Source organism: Coregonus clupeaformis, chromosome 33, assembly GCF_020615455.1.
Source record: "Coregonus clupeaformis isolate EN_2021a chromosome 33, ASM2061545v1, whole genome shotgun sequence".
Lineage (NCBI taxonomy): Eukaryota > Metazoa > Chordata > Actinopteri > Salmoniformes > Salmonidae > Coregonus > Coregonus clupeaformis.
In genome coordinates, this window is record NC_059224.1 from 14,930,313 (window position 1) to 14,955,717 (window position 25,405).

The 25,405-nt window shown below is 42.9% G+C and overlaps 1 protein-coding gene across 2 annotated transcripts in view; it reads left to right on the forward strand.

Annotated features, from left to right (window-relative positions):
* Positions 1–25,199, forward strand: part of LOC121548863 (CD2-associated protein) — a 94,360-nt gene extending 69,161 nt beyond the window's left edge. For both annotated transcript variants that reach the window (XM_041860484.1, XM_041860485.1), the window contains exons 13-19: positions 8,902–9,046; positions 9,567–9,676; positions 16,163–16,275; positions 16,748–16,831; positions 19,655–19,926; positions 20,584–20,647; positions 23,138–25,199. In XM_041860484.1, coding sequence (XP_041716418.1) covers positions 8,902–9,046; positions 9,567–9,676; positions 16,163–16,275; positions 16,748–16,831; positions 19,655–19,926; positions 20,584–20,647; positions 23,138–23,179 — 830 coding nt within the window. In that variant the 3' untranslated portion in view covers positions 23,180–25,199. The remainder of the gene's footprint in view (positions 1–8,901; positions 9,047–9,566; positions 9,677–16,162; positions 16,276–16,747; positions 16,832–19,654; positions 19,927–20,583; positions 20,648–23,137) is intronic.
* Positions 25,200–25,405: the final 206 nt, after the last annotated feature.

Genomic DNA, 25,405 nt, shown 5'->3' on the forward strand with positions numbered 1-25,405 from the left:
GCCATCCGGCTGGACAATCTGCTAGCAGCCAGAGGACGTCCTGGTAGGGGTCTTCCCATTCCCCCTCCGGACGACTCTGACCCCGAGCAGATGGAGCTGGGGGGAGCCGCCGGTCGAGAGAGCACAGGAGGACAGCGACAGTGCCACTCTGGTGGCACGAAGGGACAATCCACCTCACGTCGCAGTCAATGTTCGTTTGGGTCTGGAGGCGGTAGGCAGGGTACTCACGCATCACCCCAGGTAAAGAACACCCAAACGTGTTCAGAGCCCTTTGCGGCACACTGTACTTTATCTATCTCCTTTCCAGATCACTTGGTAGGTTCCCAGTGTAAGGCGCTAGTCGATTCAGGCGCAGCTGGGAATTTTATGGACAGGGCATTTGCACACTGTCAAGGCATTTCATTGGTTCCCCTAACCATTCCACTCCCCATCAGAGCACTAGATAGTCGACCATTAGGGTCTGGGTTGGTTAAGGAAGTTACTGTACAAGTCACCATGATTACGCAGGAGACACATGTTGAGCAGATCACCTTTATGATTATTGAGTCTCCTGCTTACCCTGTAGTCTTGGGTATCCCATGGTTAGCCCTTCACAACCCCAATTTCTCATAGCCGCAGAGGGTTCTGACGGGGTGGTCGTGTGAGTGTCCGGGTAGGTGTCTAGGTGTTTCCATTGGTGCGACCACGTGGAAAGTCCAGACGGTACCCCCACCGTGCGCATTCCCTCCGAATACCATGATCTGGCGCTCGCGTTTTCCACCTCATCGGGAGGGGGATTGCGCGATAAACCTTCGGGTAGATGCTGTACCTCCCAGGAGTCATGTGTATCCCCTGTCGCAGGCTGAAACGGAGGCTATGGAAATATACGTCACCGAGTCCCTGCGCCAGGGGTATATACGTCCCTCCACTTCACCTGCCTCCTCGAGTTTCTTCTTTGTGAAGAAGAAAGATGGCGGTTTACGCCCGTGCATTGATTATCAACCACTGAATAATGTGACTGTACGATTTAGTTATCCTCTTCCCCTCATTCCTTCAGTGATTGAGTCAATGCATGGGGCCCGTTTTTTCACCAAATTAGGCGTTTGATTTATGCAAACGGATTAAACTCTGGACTTCGGTATTTTACCTCCTGCGCCTGACTCCTTCTTTCACAACGAGCAAAACAGGAGTTTATTGGGTTAGTTTACTGCAGCGCAACTTAAGTGAGGTGATCAAGTTACACTTGTATGAAATTCACTACTAATGTTTGCCAGCTATATATCTTATAACTATTACATTAACTACACTATATATACAAAAGTATGTGGACACCCCTTCAAATTACTGGATTTAGCTATTTCAGCCACACCTGTTGCTGACAGGTGTGTAAAATCGAGCACACAGCCATGCAATCTCCATAGACAAAACATTGGCAGTAGAATGGCCTTACTGAAGAGCTCAGTGACTTTCAACGTGGAACCGTAATAGGATGCCACTTTTCCAACAAGTCAGTTTGTCAAATTTCTGCCCTGCTAGAGCTGCAAGTGCTGTTATTGTGAAGTGTAAAAGTCTAGGAGCCACAACGGCTCAGCTGCAAAGTGGTAGGCCACACAAGCTCACAGAATGGGACCACCGACTGCTGAAGCACGTAAAAATCGTCTGTCCTCGGTTGCAAAACTCACTACCAAGTTCCAAACTGCCTCTGGAAGCAACGTCAGCACAAGAACTGTTGGTCGGGAGCTTCATGAAATGGGTTTCCATGGCTGAGCAGCCTCACACAACCCTAAGATCACCATGTTCAATGCCAAGCTTCGGCTGGAGTGGTGTAAAGCTCGCCGCCATTGGACTCTGGAGCAGTGAAAACGCGTTCTCTGGAGTGATGAATCCCGTTTCACCATCTGGCAGACCGACAGACAAATCTGGTTTGGCGGATGCCAAGAGAATGCTACCTGACCCAATGCATAGTGCCAACTGTAAAGTTTGGTGGAGGTGGAATAATGGTTTGGGGCTGTTTTTAGTGGTTCAGGCTAGGTGCCTTAGTTCCAGTGAAGGGAAATCTTAACGCTACTGCATACAATGACATTCTAGACAATTTTGTGGTTCCAACTTTGTGGCAACAGTTTGGGGAAGGCCCTTTCCTGTTTCAGCATGACAATGCCCCCGTGGACAAAGCGAGGTCCATACAGAAATGGTTTGTCGATCAGTGTGGAAGAACTTGAATGGCCTGCACAGAGCCCTGACCTCAACCCCATCGAACACCTTTGGGATGAATTGGAACGCTGACTGTGAGCCAGGCCTAATCACCTAACATCAGTGCCCGACCTCACTAATGCTCTTGTGGCTGAATGGAAGCAAGTCCCCGCATCAATGTTCCAACATCTAGTGGAAAGCCTTCCCAGAAGAGTGGAGGCTGTTATAGCAGCAAAGGGGGACCAACTTTATATTAATGCCCATGATTTTGGAATGAGATGTTCGACGAGCAGGTGTCCACATACATGTAGCGTGTCTAAGATGTGCCAAATCAATTCTCTCCAGCTGGGTTTTGCTAACTTCCTAATGTAAACTTTGGCTAACGTTAGCTTGCTAGATGAAGCTTCTTGGTAACAGCAGCAGAGACATCCCCTCCTGGATTAAGATCCCTGCTGTCTAATTTTTGTTTTGTTTGTGCTGCAAACTGGGTTTTGAGATACTTGCATAACTTTATGAGCTGTTTTGTCTGTCTTAGTAGTAAATGTTTGCATGCGCTCATTAGCATTTACCTAGCATCCGCTATCGGCATTCCTTAGTACTTGTTAGCATTTTGTTAGCATTCTGGTAAATTATGTTTTTGGGGCTTTTTTACGTTTGAAAAAAATTGCGTAATACTGTATATACTTGGATGGCACAGGCACGGAAGTATCCTACGAAGCAGGTTTTAGGAGTTACAGAGGAAACTTTGGTCAACTCTGCGTTCAACTCGGGGTAACCAGTCATATGAAAGTGGCTCACCTTTTAGCCAGGTCAATTTCTGTGGTAACTAATCCTTCAGAACTAACCTGCTCCGGGGTGGGTTAACTCACGGCTAACTCCACTTAACCTGAATGAACTGACTGAGCCACGAGTTGAGGACCAATGAAATTGGATTCCCTCCCTCTTGGAAAGATTGCGTCATCATCCCCTTCATTTGAGGAATGTTAATGTTATAATATATTACATTACATATTTAGTAATGACATAATGCATTTTAAACTTCACACAATGTAACACTTTTGTATGACTTAATTAAAAACAAATATCGATAAGAGTGGAAAAGGTGCATGTGCATTTTTTTGTATTTATTAGGATTCCCAATTAGCTGCTGCCGAGGCAGCGGCTACTCTTCCTGGGGTCCAAACAGGAAACAACACAACAAATAAATTACAAAATATACATACATAGCACTACATTTACATTACAATTTAGCCATCCAGCAGACGCTCCCGTCCAAAACGACCCACAGCTAGTACATTCATCTTAAGATAGCCAGGCAATACAACCACATATCACAGTCGTATCCCAACCACGTATCACATTTTTTTAATTTTTACTTTTAGCAAACGCTCTTATCCAGAGTGCATATATTTTTGTACTGGTCCCCCGTATGAATCAAACCCTCATCCCTGGCGTTGCTCTACCAGCTGAGCCACATGGGACCATATCACATACTGTACATAATACAATGCAAAATAGAATACAAAATGTATAAACATTTCTGACTCTTCACGGTCCCTGTCGTGCTGTAAAGTGTTCTTTTATCTGGTTTTTGAATCTGGTTTTATTGCTAGCTTGAATTACCTGGGGTGGCAGAGTTCCATTTAGTCATGGCTCTGTTTAATACTGTGTGTTTCCCAGCCTCTGTTCTGTACCTGGGGACTGTGAAGAGACCTCTGGTTGCATGTCTTTTGTGATACCGATGAGTGTCCGAACTGTGTGCCAGCTGCTTGAACAGAAAGTTTAGTACCTTCAACACATCAACATTGATAAGCACACCGAATCAAATAAAATGTTATTTGTCATATGCACGTGTTTAGCAGATGTTATTGCAGGTGTAGCGAAATGCTTGTGCTTCTAGCTCCGACAGTGCAGTAATATCTAACAAGTAATATCTAACAATTTCACAACATATACCTAATACACACAAAACTAGTAAGGAATGGAATTTAAGAATATATACATATATTAACAAGCAATGACAGAGCGGCATGGACTAAGATACAGTAGAATATTATAGAATAGAATACAGTATATACATATGAGATGAGTAGTGCAAGATATGTAAACATTATTAACGTGACTAGTGTTCCATTTCTTAAAGTGGCCAGTGATTTCAATAGGCAGCAGCAGCCTCTGTGTTAGTGATGGCTATTTAACAGTCTGATGGCCTTGAGATAGAAGCTGTTTTTCATTCTCTCGGTCCCAGCTTTGATGCACCTGTACTGACCTCGCCTTCTGGATGATAGCGGGGTGAACAAGCAGTGGCTCGGGTGGTTGATGTCCTTGATGATCTTTTTGGCCTTCCTGTGACATTGGGTGCTGTAGGTGTCTTGGAGGGCGGGTAGTTTGCCCCCGGTAATGCGTTCAGCAGATCGCACCACACTCTGGAGAGCCCTGCGGTTGCAGGCGGTGCAGTTGCCGTACCAGGCGGTGATACAGCCCGACAGGATGCTCTCAATTGTGCATCTGTAAAGGTTTGTGAGGGTTTTAGGTGCCAAGCTAAACTTCTTCAGCCTCCTGATGTTGAAGAGGCTCTGTTGCTCCTTCTTCACCACACTGTCTGCGTGGGTGGACCATTTCAGTTTGTCAGTGATGTGTACGCCAAGGAACTTGAAGCTTTCCACCTTCTCCACCCTGGTCCTGTCGATGTGGATAGGGGGGTGCACCCTCTGCTGTTTCCTGAAGTCCACGATCATCTCCTTTGTTTTGTTGACGTTGAGTGAGAGGTTATTTTCCTGGCACCACACTCAAAGAGCCCTCACCTCCTCCCTGTAGGCAGTCTCGTCATTGTTGGTAATCAAGCCTACTACTGTTGTGTCGTCTGCAAACTTGATGATTGAGTTGGAGGCGTGCTTGGCCATGCAGTCATGGGTGAACAGGGAGTACAGGAGGGGGCTGAGCACGCACCCTTGTGGGGCCCCAGTGTTGAGGATCAGGGAAGTGGAGATGTTGTTTCCTACCTTCACCACCTGGGGGCGGCCGGTCAGGAAGTCCAGGACCCAGTTGCACAGGGCTGGGTTCAGACCCAGGGCCTCAAGCTTAATGATGAGCTTGGAGGGTACTATGGTGTTGAATGCTGAGCTATAGTCAATGAACAGCATTCTTACATAGGTATTCCTCTTGTCCAGATGGGATAGGACAGTGTGATGGCGATTGCATCGTCTGTGGATCTATTGGGGCGGTAAGCAAATTGAAGTGGGTCTAGGGTGACAGGTAAGGTAGAGGTGATAGGATCCTTGACTAGTCTCTCAAAGCACTTCATGATGACAGAGGTGAGGCGATAGTCATTTAGTTCAGTTACCTCTGTTTCTTGGGTACAGGAACAATGGTGGCCATCTTGAAGCATGTGGGAACAGGAGACTGGGAAAAGGGAGAGATTTAATATGTCCGTAAACACACCAACCAGCTGGTCTGCGCATGCTCTGAGGACGCGGCTAGGGCTGCCGTCTGGCATTAACGATAAGTAATAAAATAGAGGGCACTTCTAAAAGCCTATTTCACACCATAGCCTGCCGAATTTGCAAGATATAACCTTTCTTTCATTTTGATTTCGGCACAAATGAACATGTGGCACTGACTTGCCCACGTATTGACATTTCAGCATTGTGTCAATGAAGAGTTGGGTGTTCGACTAGTCATTTGCAACATGCACACGTAGTTACAAGCCTGCTAGAGTTAGCGGCAGGCGGATAAGCAATATCCTTCATCCTAGCACGGATGAAGCCTGAGCTGGATTGTGAAGCTAACTGAAGCTGGTCAACTTTAGGAAACACTGAGTAGCTCTAGCTTGCTTCATAGGATACCCCTCTGCTCTACAGCAATGTTCTTTTACTTTTAAAATGTTGCTGCTTTTTAGCATTATGTTCTCTGAACAGGCAATCAGTTACCTGACCTCAATTAACCTTCTCTGGGATGTTCATGTTTACAATTAACATTCTTCTTCCAGGGTATTATTCAAATAAGTCAACTCCATGTGTCCTAATCTATGATTGAGAGAGAGAATTCGGAGTGGAACACTCAATTGCTTAACAAAGCTGGAGGTTGTCGCTATCAGTTGTCAGACTGAATGTAGGACAAAGCGTTTGTGTGTTGTGAGTGTGCTGTTAACGCGGTGATGAAGTTGACACTAATGAGTCACTGGTGGAGGGGAACAGCCAGGGAGGTGGATCTATCTGGTGAAGACATCTCATAGGCCTCTCTTCTGACTACTTTTGTGAGCCCAGAAGACCATAGGCCTAATATATAATTTACAATGAACTCTTCATGTAAATGTCCTGTACTTTGGGCTAGGTTTTAGATAGATAATTTTCAGTTTTGGCATCTGTATTTAGATCTGTTAAGAGTGTCTGGTAATTGACTAAAATGTAAATGTAGCCTAAATATTTTGTTTTTAATAAGTTTGTTTAATATACAGTGAGGGGAAAAAAGTATTTGATCCCCTGCTGATTTTGTACATTTGCCCACTGACAAAGAAATTATCAGTCTATAATTTTAATGGAAGGTTTATTTGAACAGTGAGAGACAGAATAACAACAACAAAATCCAGGAAAACGCATGTAAAAAATGTTATAAATTGATTAGTATTTTAATGAGGGAAATAAGTATTTGATCCCCTCTCAATCAGAAAGATTTCTGGCTCCCAGGTGTCTTTTATACAGGTAACAAACTGAGATTAGGAGCACAGTCTTAAAGGGAGTGCTCCTAATCTCAGTTTGTTACCTGCATAAAAGACACCTGTCCACAGAAGCAATCAATCAATCAGATTCCAAACTCTCCACCATGGCCAAGACCAAAGATCTCTCCAAGGATGTCAGGGACAAGATTTTAGACCTACACAAGGCTGGATTGGGCTACAAAACCATCGCCAAGCAGCTTGGTGAGAAGGTGACAACAGTTGGTGCGATTATTCGCAAATGGAAGAAACACAAAATAACTGTCAATCTCCCTCAGCCTGGGGCTCCATGCAAGAGTTGCAATGATCATGAGAACGGTTAGGAATCAGCCCAGAACTACACGGGAGGATCTTGTCAATGATCTCAAGGCAGCTGGGACCATAGTCACCAAGAAAACAATTGGTAACACACTACACCGTGAAGGACTGAAATCCTGCAGCGCCCGCAAGGTCCCCCTGCTCAAGAAAGCACATATACATGCCCGTCTGAAGTTTGCCAATGAACATCTGAATGATTCAGAGGAGAACTGGGTGAAAGTGTTGTGGTCAGATGAGACCAAAATGGAGCTCTTTGGCATCAACTCAACTCGCCGTGTTTGGAGGAGGAGGAATGCTGCCTATGACCCCAAGAACACCATCCCCACCGTCAAACATGGAGGTGGAAACATTATGCTTTGGGGGGTGTTTTTCTGCTAAGGGGACAGGACAACTTCACTGCATCAAAGGGACGATGGACGGGGCCATGTACTGTCAAATCTTGGGTGAGAACCTCCTTCCCTCAGACAGGGCATTGAAAATGGGTCGTGGATGGGTATTCCAGCATGACAATGACCCAAAACACAAGGCCAAGGCAACAAAGGAGTGGCTCAAGAAGAGGCATATTAAGGTCCTGGAGTGGCCTAGCCAGTCTCCAGACCTTAATCCCATAGAAAATCTGTGGAGGGAGCTGAAGGTTCGAGTTGCCAAACGTCAGCCTCGAAACCTTAATGACTTGGAGAAGATCTGCAAAGAGGAGTGGGACAAAATCCCTCCTGAGATGTGTGCAAACCTGGTGACCAACTACAAGAAACGTCTGACCTCTGTGATTGCCAACAAGGGTTTTGCCACCAAGTACTAAGTCATGTTTTGCAGAGGGGTCAAATACTTATTTCCCTCATTAAAATGCAAATCAATTTATAACATTAAAATTATAGACTGATCATGTCTTTGTCAGTGGGCAAATGTACAAAATCAGCAGGGGATCAAATACTTTTTTCCCTCACTGTATATTGTAGCACCAGCATTTTATTCTGATAGTTGTAGGAGTTTCTGGATGCTGAGAATAATGAAGAGGGGCAGCAGTAGGGGGAATGTAGCACCAATGTGACAGTGAGCGGCCGGCTATTGCATGTTGTTTCTTCCAGCCAATTGGCAATGCATTGTGACAGGCCATTTTTAGCAGTGTTTTAGCTTTAGCTTCACTTCTCTGTCATGCCAACACCCCTGGGCTTCTTGCACATTTCTCATTTTACCTTATCATGCGAAAGGTGCCTTGGCATCAACGTGAAGTGCTGCACTTACACACATTCACCGTACGGTACATCCTCCTTGTGTGAACTTGCCGTGTCCTGTCACTTTACAGAAGTGATGTCACTAGCGGTCCTCAGAGTGGCTGAAAAGCTTTCCTTCGCTGTGGTGAAGGATGACCTCAGGGCCACCGGGACCCTTCCTGTCTCTCTAGGGCTAAAAGAAACATGTTGCTGCTTTTTCCCCTTTCAAATCGAAGAAGTACACTTATTCCTGGTTGGCGTATCTAATCAACCTCAATGCATATGACTAATTTGTCACAGGATCGATAGTTTATTTCTCTGAGGAATGAAGCATTTCCATAATGAGATTAGGTGTTGGCTACTTTAATGTTATAGTGGAATAGCCTTGGGGACAGATGCTAACATGTCCTTGCTGCTGTGAATGAAGAATGAAGGTGCCTAAATCATTCCTAGATCATTCTGACTCAGATTCTCTCGCTCTCACTGAAGGTGACAAGACAGATCACAAATTGTCAAAACCTACTGCCCCTCTGGTCCCCCCCAAGAAGCCTGTACCCCCGCCAGGCAAGGGAAGACCAGGCAGCTTCCCTCCAAAACTACCAGACAAGCCTCTCACACCCTCCACAGGGGCCAAGTAAGTCTCTCCGTCCTTCTGCCCGTCCTTCTTTTCTTCCATCCCTCCCTCTGTTCAAACATCCATTCGGCCACTGTCTGAGCCGTCTAGGGTCACATACACTTCACGTTGAGGATGGACAACATTGCCTAGTTCTGACTCATGCCTCTGTTGCATAATGATGTTTGTATAATAATGTTAATACACTAATGTAAACACTAACAAACCAGTGTATTTAGTTTCTTTGTTTGTCATGCCGTTGGACATTTTATGCCTTCTGAATGATTGTATTCACGCTGAAAATATGCTGTTTTCTAAGTCTACAGGTAATAAAGCTAGAATCCTTCATTTTTCTAGGCGCACTAATGCTCCTAAATTAAAATTCCAGGTCGCACAGCAAAATATTCAGGCAATATGCAAATAAAATGGTCTCACTGTAGAGCCCTGCATAACTCTGAGCCATCAGGATTGCATTACTACCACTACTGTTTACAACTGTTACTAATGGTACTACTGATGTTGTTTCCCCCCTCTTCTACAGGCACAATGGAGAGGTGCCTTCCACGCGGCCAAAGTCTGACTTTGAGCCAACATTACCCAGCAAACCAAAAACGCTGTCCGGTGAATGGGGGGACAAAGCCCTTGACATGGGTATGTATGGCTCCGCTGAAGTGAACTTTTTATTTTGAGGACATTCTGTGCAGTAAGACCTTGAACAAGACATGCAGTGAAACGTTCATTTGGGGTCCCGAACATATACACTTCACTTCCACAATTATAAGGCTCCATGACATCATCATTATACTGAACAAAAATATAAATGCAACATGCAACAATTTCAACAATTGTACTGAGTTACAGTTCATATAAGGAAATCAGTCAATTTAAATAAATTCATTAGCCCCTAATCTATGGATTTGACATGACTGGGCAGGGGCGCAGCCATGGTTGGGCCTGGGAGGGCATAGGCCCACCCACCTGGGAGCCAGGCTCACCCACTGGGGAGCCAGGCCCAGCCAATCAGAATATGTTTTTCCCCACAATAGGGCTTTATTACAGACAGAAATACTCCTCAGTTTCATCAGCTGTCCGGGTGGCTAGTCTCAGTCGATCCCGCAGGTGAAGAAGCCGAATGTGGAGTTCTTGGGCTGGCGTGGTTACATGTGTTCTGTAGTTGTTAGACCGGTGGGACCTACTGCCAAATTCTCTAAAATGACGTTGGAGGCGACATATGGTAGAGAAATTAACATTGAATTATCTGGCAACAGCTCTGGTGGACATTCCTGCAGTCCGCATGCCAATTGCACGCTACCTCAAAACCTGAGACATCTGTGGCATTGTGTTGTGTGAGAGAACTGCACATTTTAGTGGCCTTTTATTGTCCCCAGCACCTGTGTATTGATCATGCTGTTTAATCAGCTTCTTCATATGCCAGCCACACCTGTCAGGTGGATATATTATCTTGGCAAAGCATTAATGCTCACTAACAGGGATGTAAACAAATTTCTGCAAACATTTTGAAATAAATAAGCTTTTTGTGCAAATGGACAATTTATGGGATCTTTTATTTCAGGTCATGAAACATGGGACCAACACTTTACATGTTGCGTTTATATTTTTGTTCAGTATAGTTATGCTCAGCTTGCTCCAAAGACAGGGTCACATTTAATCTATAAAACCATTACACTCTCCAAACTTCATAGGTAGAATGTTTCTTTGGGTGTAAAACCAGTTAGTCCTTTTAATCCTTAAAGAATAACTTTTCTTTTTTTAAACAAAATGTAAATTGCATGTTATTGAAGGGTCCAGACACCTTTTTTGTGATTTCACGTTTTAAAGAAACTTACCCCAAATACAGTAAATAATACAATTATTTAGTCAGCCACCAATTGTGCAAGTTCTCCCACTTAAAAAGATGAGGCCTGTAATTTTCATCATAGGTACACGTCAACTATGAGACACAATGAGAAAAGAAAATCCAGAAAATCACATTGTAGGATTTTTAATGAATTTATTTGCAAATTATGGTGGAATATAAGTATTTGGTCAATAACAAAAGTTTCTCAATACTTTGTTATATACCCTTGGTTGGCAATGACACAGGTCAAACGTTTTCTGTAAGTCTTCACAAGGTTTTCACACACTGTTGCTGTTATTTTCGGCCCATTCCTCCATGCAGATCTCCTCTAGAGCAGTGATGTTTTGGGGCTGTCGCTGGGCAACACGGACTTTCAACTCCCTCCAAAGGTTTTCTATGGGGTTGAGATCTGGAGACTGGCTAGACCACTCCAGGACCTTGAAATGTTTCTTACGAAGCCACTCCTTCGTTGCCCGGGCGGTGTGTTTGGGATCATTGTCATGCTGAAAGATCCAGCCACGTTTCATCTTCAATGCCCTTGCTGATGGAAGGAGGTTTTCACTCAAAATCTCACGATACATGGCCCCATTCATTCTTTCCTTTACACGGATCAGTCGTCCTGGTCCCTTTGCAGAAAAACAGCCCCAAAGCATGATGTTTCCACCCCCATGCTTCACAGTAGGTATGGTGTTCTTTGGATGCAACTCAGCATTCTTTGTCCTCCAAACACGACGAGTTGAGTTTTTGCCAAAAAGTTATATTTTGGTTTCATCTGACCATATGACATTCTCCCAATCCTCTTCTGGATCATCCAAATGCACTCTAGCAAACTTCAGACGGGCCTGGACATGTACTGGCTTAAGCAGGGGGACACATCTGGCACTGCAGGATTTGAGTCCCTGGCGGTGTAGTGTGTTACTGATGGTAGGCTTTGTTACTTTGGTTCCAGCTCTCTGCAGGTCATTCACTAGGTCCCCCCCGTGTGGTTCTGGGATTTTTGCTCACCGTTCTTGTGATCATTTTGACCCCACGGGGTGAGATCTTGCGTGGAGCCCCAGATCGAGGGAGATTATCAGTGGTCTTGTATGTCTTCCATTTCCTAATAATTGCGCCCACAGTTGATTTCTTCAAACCAAGCTGCTTACCTATTGCAGATTCAGTCTTCCCAGCCTGGTGCAGGGCTACAATTTTGTTTCTGGTGTCCTTTGACAGCTCTTTGGTCTTGGCCATAGTGGAGTTTGGAGTGTGACTGTTTGAGGTTGTGGACAGGTGTCTTTTATACTGATAACAAGTTCAAATAGGTGCTATTAATACAGGTAACGAGTGGAGGACAGAGGAGCCTCTTAAAGAAGAAGTTACAGGTCTGTGAGAGCCAGAAATCTTGCTTGTTTGTAGGTGACCAAATACTTATTTTCCACCATAATTTGCAAATAAATTCATTAAAAATCCTACAATGTGATTTTCTGGATTTGTTTTTCTCAATTTGTCTGTCATAGTTGACGTGTACCTATGATGAAAATTACAGGCCTTTCTCATCTTTTTAAGTGGGAGAACTTGTACAATTGGTGGCTGACTAAATACTTTTTTCCCCCACTTTACATCCTTTCAGAAACTGCAAAGCTCTCAGTATAGGGATGCAGGTCTGTAGAAATTGTCATTCCAAACGTTGTCCCCCACCTTATATTCCATTTTGTTGCGACTCGTGCGATACCTCTCCATCCATTTTACAGGTAACTGCCAAAATAAAGGAAACACTTGAGTAAATGGGGGATACAAAGTATATTGAAAATAGGGTTGTCAAGATACCAGTATCGCGATACTCAGAGGTATCGTGGCAAAGAAACAAAACATGAAGTGGACTGAATTTCCTGAGGAAAACAGTCCTAATGTTGGAAACAAACAGCCTTATGTTGTCACCCAGAATCACACGTTTCTTTTCCAAGCTATAGCACACAATATTTTACAAACAGTAGGTTTTTTAAAGGACCAAAGAGTTTAGTCTGCTTTGTGTTTTCCTTTTTAACAAGGAAAATCATGTATTGTAGTATCACAATGCTGTTATCGTGACAACCCTAATTGAAAGCATGGGGTGCTTCCACACAGGAAGTTCCAGACACTTGTAGAATCTATGCCAAGGTGCATTGAAGCAGTTCTGGTGACTCGTAGTGGCCCAACGCCCTATTAAGACACTATATGTTGGCGTTTCCTTTATCTTGGCAGTTACCTGTAGCAGCAGGCTGCACGTAAAATGGAACCACTCGAGTCACCCAAAAGGGAATATAACATTGCTTTTAACGCTCGGAATTACACAATTTCATGTGTACAACATCTAAAGACCTGCATCACTATACTGAGAGCTTGGCCGTTTCTTAAAGGATGTTTTTCTTTTGTTGGGAGATTGTGTTCATGTTTTTTCAAGGCTTTTGCTAACATTATGCATATTTTATGTGATTGATTTGCCCTTTGAAGCGTACCGGTAGATTGACAATGATTCTGTATCACAGATGAAAATACTTTGACACATTATCAAATGCTCTAAGGTATATGGACAGCTTTGCCCGTTAAATCCCAAATTACTCTAAAAATATATAATGTTAGAGTTGTTGTTGCTAATGTGTTGATTTAATCCTCTAAACCCATGGAAAGATCATTTTTCAGCTTGTGTCCTGAGTCCAGGAGTTTGGGAGAATGGAGGGATAAAGGAGGATAGACGGATAGAGAAAGAGGAAAGGGAGGGAGGTTGCTTCTGTTTACATCACCTCTCGTTTCATGCCAAGGACAATCACAAACAGGAAAAACATTAAGAGAAGAGCTTTTAGGAAGAGAGAAAGGGATGGAGAGAGACAGAAAGGTGAGGGAGGACGAGGGAGTTTAGGTGAGGAGAGTTCTCAGAATGTAGGTGGAGGGCCGACGCCGAAAACAGAGAAGTTGATCGATATATGTCAAGGGTGGAGCTGATAATTATTTTTTGTATATGACAGTGAAATATTCTTATGATTACTGTCAAATTTGTTGGCACCTTCAATTCGTGCTCATTTTCTCAGAAAAAAAGTATATTTCAACACTGTCTGCTCAGGCAAATTTGCAAACTGCTAAACTTGGAACCAATCAGAACTCCCGTACATACCCCTCGTGATGAAGGCAGCCAATGGCCTGCTTCCATCTAAAGGTGTAAACACAGCCTAAAATGAAATCGTGATCTGCTGTCAGTGTGTTAAGAGGAACTAATGTTAGGTCCCAAAAACTGAAATAAGATAAATATCTGTTTTTGAGTGCACTTCAGATATGCAGCATGCAATGGTCTTGATCATATGAAGAGGTAACTCTATTGACCATTTTGTCAATTTATTGAAAGCTAGCCTATGTTAGAGTTAACTAGCATAGCCAATAGCCAGCTAATAATGTAAACTTCAATGTGCCTGCTCAGAAAACTAGTGTTTCATTAGCTATCTCTGTCAGTTAATTAAATGTTTTATCATGTTTTGGCATGATTGTCTCATTTCAAGTAACTAGCTGCAGGCTTAAATAAACATTCAATTATATAATTTGCATTAAAAAATATATAAATAAATGGATGTAGATAGAAAGATGTGTGTGTGTCATGTATGCTAGAATGAAGGTTTAAAAACAACAGCTACATATGCAAATTAGCCAATACATATGGCATAGCCTACACATACTCAGTGGCCTGTTTATTAGGTACACCCATCTAGTACCGGGTTGGCCTCCAGAACAGCCTGAATTCTTTGTGGTATGGATTCTACAAGGTGTGGCGTTCAAATGTTGCTCAATTGGTATCAACAGACCTAACATGTGCCAGGAAAACATTCCCCACACCATTACAACACCGCCACCAGCCTGTACAGTTGACACCAGGCAGGATGGGGCCATGGACTAATGCTGCTTACGCTAAATCCTGACTCTGTCATCAGCATGATGCAACAGGAACTGGTATTTGTTGGATCAGGCGACGTTTTTCCACTCCTCAATTGTCCAGTGTTGGTGATCGTGTGCCTAGTGGAGCCGCTTCTTCTTGTTTTTAGCTGATAGGAGTGGAACCCGGTGTGGTTGTCTGCTGCAATAGCCCACCCGTGACAAGGACCGACGAGTTGTGCTTTCCGAGATGCTGTTCTGCACACCGCTATTTGCCTGTTTGTGGCCAGATTCTTGCCATTCTCCTTCGACCGCTCATCAACAAGCTGTTTTCGCCTGCAGGACTGCCGCTGACTGGATGTTTTTTGTTTGTCGCACCATTCTCTGTAAACAATAGACCCTGTCGTGCGTGAAAAGCCCAAGAGCCTGGCCGTTTCTGAGATACTCGAAACCGGCGCGCCTGGCATCTAGGATCATACTACGCTCAACGTCGCTTAGGTCACTTGTTTTGCCTATTCTAATGTTCAATCGAACAGCAACTGGATGCCTGTCTGCCTGCTTCATATAGCAAGCCATGGCCACGTGACTCACTGTCTGTAGGGGCTAACCATTTTCATGAACAGGGTGGTGTACCTAATAAATGGGTCACTGAGTGTATAGCATACCTTGCAGTACAAAGTTTTGATTGGTTTACAGTTTAGTACTCAGCGGCATTTGCCTGTCCAGCTAGCGAACATAAAAGTATTTTAAAGAAAATTGCTCAACTTGGCATTGCCAACAAACTGAAATGTTTTCAGAATATGTAAATATACACTACGTAAAAACTAGCTCCTCCCTCGACAGAGATCGATCATCCAGAAAACTAAAGCAGATAGCTTGCTATGGCCCACTGCCTAATAATGACGGTGTGGAGGATAGAAGTTAACTAGGGAGTCGTGTCTGTGAGCCATACCGCTAAAAGCGACAAAATAGCTGCTAAAACCATGATGGCTCCTCACTTCCAGAGGTCATCAGCCCCATGGGCTCAGGACATGAAGACAAACACGGAAACACACTCCTCATTCTCCTTTACCTCCATCTTCACTCCTCTGGGAGTTCTGCAACGTTACTTAATTAAGATCCTGTCTATAGTCTTTAAATAGGGCTATATAGTACTTACTTAGATTGTAGTGATGGCTTTGTTTTTCTTTGTGTTATAGTGATTGAAGAGGGTGTCATACTGTGTGGCAATGTTTCAATGTATACAATTCTCAAGGCCGTCTTAAAGTAACTGTCCAGTGTTTCCATATTTCTATGAAATATTACCTATATAATTAATTACAATATGCGTAAAATCGTTTTCCTTTCAAAAATGGTTTATCCCAAAATTATTTTCTCTCTTTGTTCTCTTCTCTTTCTCTGTGAAGAACTGATGAGCTTTGATCTGTCGTCTATCTCTGAGAAGCTGTCTCACCCCACCGCTAACAGGCCAAAGATGCCTGGCAGGAGGCTGCCCGCTCAGTTTGGAGGAGGCCACTCGGTGAGTACACACACACCGTGAAATACCAACACGCTACTGAGGACACACAACTCAGCACACCCACACTTACACACCACACGTGTTCATCTTGCTCCATACATTACATTGATACATCAAATTCCTCTCAGAATTTCCACATGCAGGCCCTCTCTGTACAGTAAATGTATATCACCACATTCCATATACAGAGACCTCACCTTATCTGCACCTCATGATGGGTCGGGGGAGTTGGGGTGAGATGGGAACAGGGTACTACAGGTCCAATTGAAAAGACATTTGAGTTACATGAAGGGCTGAGAGGAGAGCTGTCTGGTCGTTCCGATTGTCTTTGATTGACTGAGTTCCCTGAAGAGTAATGTGAAAGCCTTCCATTAGAAACAGATGGACATGACAACCCAGAGTGTCTCAGTGTCTGCCAAGGTGTGTCAGAAACTGAGCAGACCTGTTGTGATTTTTTTTTATGTCTTCTCAGCCAAACAAGGACATCAGCGTGGAGAAAACCTTAAAGTTGGATGAGGAGGAAGCCCCCAAACCAAAGTTGATAGACACGAGAAAGGTAACGATGACATTAATGTGTCTGATTGTATTGGTCAGTGTCCGACCTGTATTGAACTTGTATGTTTGATACACCAAGAAACATTCCAGAACAACTATTTTGTATGTATGGATCAATGTCCCAAATGTACATTAGATCGATCTCTGTTCAGACACTTGTGATTCATCCAAAATGGATCCTATTGCTGCAAGTTAGTCACCTCAGCCAATATTTTCCCTCAGCAGGGAATTCAACACCCCAAAAAAAGAACAACAAAACATATGTCTCAGCTCAGAAATGGACTATAGAAATGAACTAATATATCCCATGAAAAAAGGCCTGCAACCATCTTGTGTTCTTCAGTTAAGTCATAGAGACCTCTTGGAGACCTCTCTCAGTGCCTCTGAGTAATCCCTCACTAATACGTCTGTCGTTAATGTTTTCCTCCTGTCATCCCTCCCTTCGCTGTATGAAAGCCCTCTTATCTTGATGAACCGTGATCCCTCCAGTACAGCACAGTCGCAAGCCTCTGGCGTTCACACAAACGTGTTGTGGCGTCCACATCACTAAGGACTTAACATGGTCCACACACACCCGTATAGTCGTGACGAGGGCATGGCATCGCCTCTTCCCCCTCAGGATGCTGAAAAGATTTGGCGTAGGCCCTCAGATCCTCAAAATGTTCTACAACTGCACCATCGACAGCATCTTGACTGGCTGCATCACCGCTTGGTATGCCAAATGCACCTATCTTGACCGCAAAGCGCTACAGAGGGTGGTGCAGACAGCTCAGTACATCACTGGGGCCGAGCTCCCTGCCATCCATGACCTCTATATAAGGCGGTGTCAGAGGAAGGCCTGAAAAGTTGCCAAAGACACCAGCCATCCAAGCCATAGATTGTTCATTCTGCTACCATCCGGCAAACGGTACCTGAGCATCGGCTCTCGGACCAACAAGCTCCGAGACAGCTTTCTACCCCCAAGCCATAAGACTGCTAAATGGCCAGACTGCTAAATAGTCAATTAATGGTGCCCAAACTATCTGCACTGACTCTATCTTGCACTGACCCTACACACACTCACTAGACCAGTGGTCACTAACCTTTTCTAAATCACGATCACTTTGAGTCAAAATGCATGCCGAGATCTACCACTCAGATTTTTTTTAAACATGACTTAAAAAACCAAAGCCTGTTCATCCTGGACCTATTAAAAACAGTTATGTAGCAATTTGATGTTGTAGTAGGCTATATGCCCAATACATTATCACTGCATATTGGCTATACTTGAATTGCCCTGCCAATGTTGTTCATCTCAGACCATTTAGAAATAAATAAATAAATTTAAATTGGTATATGGTCATACTGGTAATAGATAATTTGTTGTATTACTTGTATTGGCCTGCATCTGATGGTCAGTCTGAGGGGAGGGAGAGGGCAGCGGTGAGGAAAGGGGACACAGTCTTCCAGCTGATGGCGAAACTCAAGTCACAGACCATTTTTTCTGCCTCATGCACCAATTCATGTTGTTAATCCGATGTCCAGATAAAGTTTTTAATATTACTGTATATAAAAAAAGAGACAAGCCGCTAATAATAACAATGCAAGCTTATCGAAACACTGCTATACTCATTCATTGCAGCTGCAGTGCTGGGTGTAGCGTGAGTGGAAGTAGGGAGAACGCACATTTTAAGGCTTATAAAATATAAACGTGTTGAACAAAGTGTTGACAGTGCTGAATAACAACTTCAACATTAACTTACTCATAAAAACTGCAGCGCTTTGTTGTATTCGTTGAGTCTCTAGTCATGGTTTTAAACGTTTTAATCTCACAGTATTAACTTTGCTGTGCGCAAGAGGCTTCTTTTTACATCTATGGTTCAAGGAAACTGCAGACACGGTGATCTGAGCTATCTGATTGGCCAGCGGTTGGCCGGTAGGTGCACTTGATTTGCTCTCTAGGCCTGCCGGGTAGGCAGAGTTCTACTTTCAGACACATGAAATGGTTCAAAATGGGAACACTTTGCTGAATCAAGTGCATCTACCGTCAACAGCACTAAATTATTTATTTTTAAACAGGAACGCAATGCTTTATCGTTTTTTTACTGAAATGTTTTGTGATCGACTAGGAATGCCTTGGTGGAATGCCTTGGTGACCACTGCACTAGACTATATACACACCATATACTCACTCACACACTACATTGACACTCCCACACAAAACCCACATACATTCACATACACTACGCATACTGACGCAACACAAAACACTCACACACTTTTACTCTCATCATTTGCTGCTGCTGCTCTGTTCTTTATTTTACTCACATTATTTTCTATCCTGATGCCTAGTCACTTTACCCTGCCTTCATGTACATATCTACACTACATGACCAAAAGTAACATCTCGTTCCAAAATCATGGGCATTAATAAGGAGTTGGTCCACCCTTTGCTGCTATAACAGCCTCCACTCTTCTGGGAAGGCTTTCCACTAGATATTGGAACATTGCTGCAGGGACTTGCTTCCATTTAGCCACAAGAACATTAGTGAGGTCGGGCACTGATGTTGGTTGATTATGCCTGGCTCGCCGTCGGTGTTCCAATTCATCCCAATGGTGTTTGATGGGGTTGAGGTCAGGGCTCTGTGCAGGCCAGTCAAGTTCTTCCACACCGATCTCAACAAACCATTTCTGTATGGACCTCACTTTGTGCACGGGGGCATTGTCATGCTGAAACAGGAAACGGCCTTCCCCAAACTGTTGCCACAAAGTTGGAAGCACATAATTGTCTAAGAATATTTAGGATTCCCCTGTCCAGCTAACAGTATGTGTCTCGTGTCCACAGCCTTCCATGTACAACTCACACTCCCAGTCTCCTGTCCTCAAGCCCAGCCTATCCCTGTCGGAGGGGCCCAAAGCCTACCTGGCATCTGCACCTGGCCACAGAAGCCCCAGCCCTAGCTCCAGCCCAGTCCCCAGCCGAAGCCGCAGCCCAGGCCCCAGCACAGAGCCCAAGCCCATGGCAGAGCCAGAGGAGCGGAGGTCTGAGCTGGAAGACCTCCAATCCCAGATGAAAGAACTGCTGCTGTCTGTGGAGCTCCTCAAGACCCAGCAAATGTAACTAACTACCACTTTCCTTAGATGTTGTAGTTCAGTTTCTATGTGCTACTCTCAAACTCTGACTTTAAAGGGAAAGTGCGTCATTTTTCCAATCAAGCCCTTTTTTCTACTTACCCAGAGTCAGTACTCATGAATTCCATTTTTATGTCTCTGCATATAGTTTGAAGGTAGCTTCTGGAGCATAGCGTTAGCACAGTGACTGGAAGTCTACAGGAACGACCAGCATGGTAGTTAGCAATGACTCTAGAAACTACCTTAACTTCCTTCAAACTGCACACAGAGACATAAAAATGGTATCCATGAGTTCATCTGACTCAGGGTAAGTAGAAAAAAGAATGTCGGACTATCCCTTTAAATGTAATGTTCTCTCTGTTTAGTTGTCCAAACAAATGTTGCCTTGTTAAGATCCTTTAGCTTCATCATTATCAAAGCTAGCTAGAAATATCAGTCAACAGTTTTTCTTTGTGGACCTTTTTCAGACTTTATATAGTGCCCTATGGCTTGTTTTTGGGGAGGTAAATAGACGATACACTGTTAGAACTTGTGAGTGAAGCCTGTTCAGACAGAGCAATGGTGATGTGATCTTATTGTTGATCAGATGCTAGCCAGTCGAGCACTGAGGAGCCTTGTGAACGTCTTGGCTTTGCTTTGCAGGAGAGAGATGGCAGAGCTGAGAAGCGAGCTGGACGAGGAGAGGTTGAAACGAGTGGCCCTGCAGGTAAATTCATCACCATGTCCATCTTTACATCAGAGCTTGTCAGAGTGTGTAAGCCTGATGGGTCCAGTCAGAGGGTGAGAGATACGAACACACATTAGTATTGGACACACCCACGCCGAGCACACGCTGCGGGATCCTTTATGGCCCTACTCAGCACTACCCAGGGCGTCGGACCCAGCCTACCCCAACCTTGTCCATCCTTCTCCCCAGGAGCAGTGAGGGGAGGCAGGCTTTTCTAGACCCCCTTCTGGGCCCCAAGCATACACACATCCACCCCGCTAAAGATTATCTCTGCCCTCCCCACCTCAACCCCCTTTTGCTGCATCCACGTGTCGATTTACAGAAGCACTGCAGAGGTCTTATTTAAGACTGGGAACTGTAGCATCTGTCTGCATTCATTCAGAAATAATCCATAATACAAGACACACTTTTTTATAGCTTTCTTCCTTAATATTTGTCTTATCGATTTTGTTCAATCTCTTTCCTGTTCTCCCTCTTTCCCTTTTTCTGTATTTTTCGCTCTTTCGCTCTCTCTCTCATATCTTTGTATTCCATTTACTGAGTCTGAGTGAGAGCTTTTCATATTGTGGAAAATTTCTGTCGTCTTCAGTCAACCTGCCTATTAGTATTCAAATGAGGGTGAGCATGAAATGACAGTGTGTTTTAGGAGAAGGCATGCTGTGGGTGTAAGTGTATACAATGTGCCACAGTCTCACAGTAATGATTTACACTGATTGTGGTGACTAGGGTTACAAAGCTACTGGTAATTTACCAAAGTTACCGGAATCTCCTGTCATTTTGGTAATTATTGTGTAGTCTATGGTAACTTTGGTAATTTATACTTGAATAACTTTTAAATGTATTCATATAGTATTACATTTTTTAAATATCTGTGTCCAAATTGTCCATGAGTTTCTAGTGGATAGACCATTTTCAAGAGAAAACAATGGCATTATTTTCAATTAACTCTGCAACTCTTCCAACTATTGTTTTTTTTCACAACTGCCACCAGTTTGTCCCCAAAACATTTACAACAAAAACATATTGACATAGTAAAATAAATACATGTGATTTAAAGAATAAAAATAAAGACCAAAGGTATTCATTAAGTTTATAGTTTATGTTACCGAAAGGTCGCTGGTTCTAATCTCCGAGCCGACTAGGTGAAAAATCTGTTGATGTGCCCTTGAGCAAGGCACTTAACCCTAATTGCTCCTGTAAGTCGCTCTGGATAAGAGCGTCTGCTAAATGACTAAAAAAATAAAAAAATAAAAATATGTTTAGGATAATGTTTTACGGCTTTGTCATTCAAATTTTTTTTTTTAATCATCTTATTTGATTTGTTTATATATTTTACATGTGATAAGGCCACACAGAGGGGCAGAGATGATTAAAGACACCTGTGATAATCTGAAGTACCCCAAAAGGCCTCTAGATGTCATGTGATCAAATTCCATATATTCCTTAAGTTACCAAAATTCTGGTAGTTTACTGGTAAAATTCGAAAGTTTCAGTAATATACCCTCGCTTTGCAACCCTAGTGGTGACTCATGATTGTTCCTGTCATTGCTCATAGCTCTAGCTGTGCAGCCGTTTCCACTAATATTGTCAATTCTATGGCAGGGTCTTTTCTGAATCAAAAAGGGGCTTAGGTGGTGGGCGTGGTAGAGGTTTGTGGCAATGAGCCTGATTGGCTCGTCGGCGCACAACACTTGGTGGTGTGGAGACATTTTAGCATTTTTAAGCCAATTTCCTGCAATTATTCAAATTTCTCCATGGAGCCGAGAGAAGTGTTTGCCGTTTTAAAGCGGATTTCCTGCAATTCTACAAATTTTGCCATGCAGCTGAGAGAAAATGTTAGTTTTAAAGCTAATTTCCTACGATTATACATATTCTGCCATGGAGCTAAGAGAAAATGTTGCAGTTTTAAAACTAGTTTCCTGCAATTCTATGCATTTTGCCATGGCTAATGGTGTGTTTTTCTGCTCAAACATAATAACTAAATCAGTACTGCTAAATTTATTTTTAGAATTTTAAATTCTCCCCGACTGTCTAGCTTTTATTTTGGTGATTGTTAGTTCTCAAAGATTATTTAAAAAATATATAGGTCCATTATCATTTCTACACTGAAAGTGTTTTTTCCATCCCGAAAATTGCATTTAAAAAAATAAATATATATATATATATATATATATATATATATATATATATATATATAATAATTATGCTGTTTGGACTTAGGCGACCCAAAAAAACACTTAGGCAGCCCACCCAATGATTACAATGACAGAAAAATCCCTGCTTTGGTATGGATGGGTTAAGTTGCACCGCAAGTGGAAATAATACATTATTTCATTCAAGAGCTGATACCCATATGTATTTCTCTGTGAGGCTGTTAGCTACGATGTTATCAGAATTACATCTGATGCTGGCTCCTCATGAGAAAATGTGTTAAAACGCATGCTGTGTGTGTTCCTGCCTGCCTTTCAGATGGAGATAGAGAAATTAAAGAAGACTGTTCAGTCGACGTGAAGTCTGACCCAATCAGCCTGGAACATCAGTCACCTATCTGTCTGTTGCTGACCCCGCTGGGCAGACACACAGGAGGGGGACGATGGCATTCCTATATTCCTTTTAGCTATCAACCTATTCCACATTTGTAAGATTTACATTTTTGCACATATTAAGGTTTTCTAGTTATAGAAAGGTGTAATTAAATACAGATGTATATGTTTTTTTGTTACGTTTTAGTTTCTGTTTTGTTTTGCCAACACAAATGATCGATGCCTTACTACTGTGCTGGACTGGCAGTCCCTGCATTCTCTATGGGAATGTGTGAGGATTGTTCTCAATACTACTACTGATTCTGTATGAAGCAATAGTTGTTTTTTTTGCGATTGTTATCTTATTTTTTACGACTTCCAAGTAGTTGATTTTAAGTATCCATGTTAGCGTCTTTAGATCATAATGAATGATATTGTGATTTTTCTGTTGCTATGGCAGTGTTGTACTCCATTGCTATGGCATTAGGGAGATTTTTTTATTTTTTACATTCCTATCCAGGGTAACACTATTGTGCCTGTTAAAAAAATCTTAAAGTGTTAATATTGGGAGCTTACATTTATCAAACGGCTTAGACTTGCTGCATGATATATATTTTTAAGTCTACTGACGATGTGCTTACACATATTATAGAGGGCCCTTTTTCTTTTCTTATAAAGGACAATTCATATGAAAAGGTTCTCTCAGCAAGAGCAATTAGAGTCATTGTACAGGTGTATGATATAGATCCTATATTTAGTACCATCAAATACAGCCAATAATAGCCGTACTTGAAAAGAGCACCAGTGGTTTATGTTCTAAAACTCAATTTTGTTTCACGCCACAGTATAAATTGTGGCTTACTCATCGATTGTTGTTCTCCTGTACGCCAAATGCTCTGACCCCTCTTTTATGAACCATATGCAGCTCTCTCCAACTCTTTCTCTTTAAAGGAAAATGTGTGCTTTAAAGAGTGAGCAATCTCTTAACATCCTCCCAGATGAGACCTGAAGTCCTGTATAGCAGTGACCTTTTGGTTGTCTGTTTCCATGTTGTCCTGAATGTGTCTGGTTGTCTGTGTCACGTCTTTATGCTTGGACCAAGTACAAACATGGAGCATGGAGGCTAACTGGACATATATCCCAGTACACAGTATCTCTGCTGTTTTTTCAGTACTGGAAGTGAGAGGCTAAATGGAAAGGCATTAGGGAAGAGATCTACTTGATACAGAAGGGTTAAGCTCTGCACTGTACCTATGCACCGCCAACACCACTGTTTGTCATTGAAACGTCTGTTGTGACTGTCTGTTGAAAGGTATTGGAGGACTCCGAGACCCTGTTAGAGCTTGAGTTGGAAACCGTAAAGATGGCCAACACATTAGCGTGGGCAGGGTGAACTCAAGGAAGGACAAGGTGTTTTTGATGGTATGCATTCGATGTGTACTGCTCAGACAAATCATGAAAGAAATGGCCTTTGATAAAAAGCATCTGTTGGAGGTTGTATCTAGTTTATGCAGCAATTTGATCATTCCTAACGTGTTACTTACCCATTATGATCAGAAGGATGTTTGCCTCGTCTCCAGATCCTCCTGAACACTGTGGATGGCCTTCTGTCTGCAGCCTTCTGCATATTCTATTTTAGCAAGCAAATTTTTGCTTTACATTTTGGATAAGACATTTTGTGAGATCAGTATGTATATATATATATACTGATCTCACAAAATGTCTTATCCAGGAAATTATATGTTGTCCTTCTTCACAAGAGTACACCAAGCTGTGTACTATCCTCAGGCTTATCTTAACCCTTAAAAGAAAGCATTCCTGATCAGGGGCTGTGTGTGTCCGTGTGTATGTGTCCTTGTGTATGCATGGAAGGAAGCCTGAGAGCCTGTGTGTCTGTTGAGGTTGGATTTTAGGTTTGTATGTGTGTTTGGCCTTCTTGACAGCTCTGGCTAAAATAAAGGGCAAGATTACATACTGATCCCTAAAGCAATAAAATCTGTAATGTCTTGTTTCCATCCCTCCATGTTTCGCATGGCTACATTCTAAGTTGAGGTTGAGTAAAGAGATAATCACGGAAAGGTATATACAGTGTGTATGTATGTATATATATATATATATATATATATATATATATATATATATATATATATACATACATACATACATACATACATACATACATACATACATACATACAGTACCAGTCAAAAGTTTG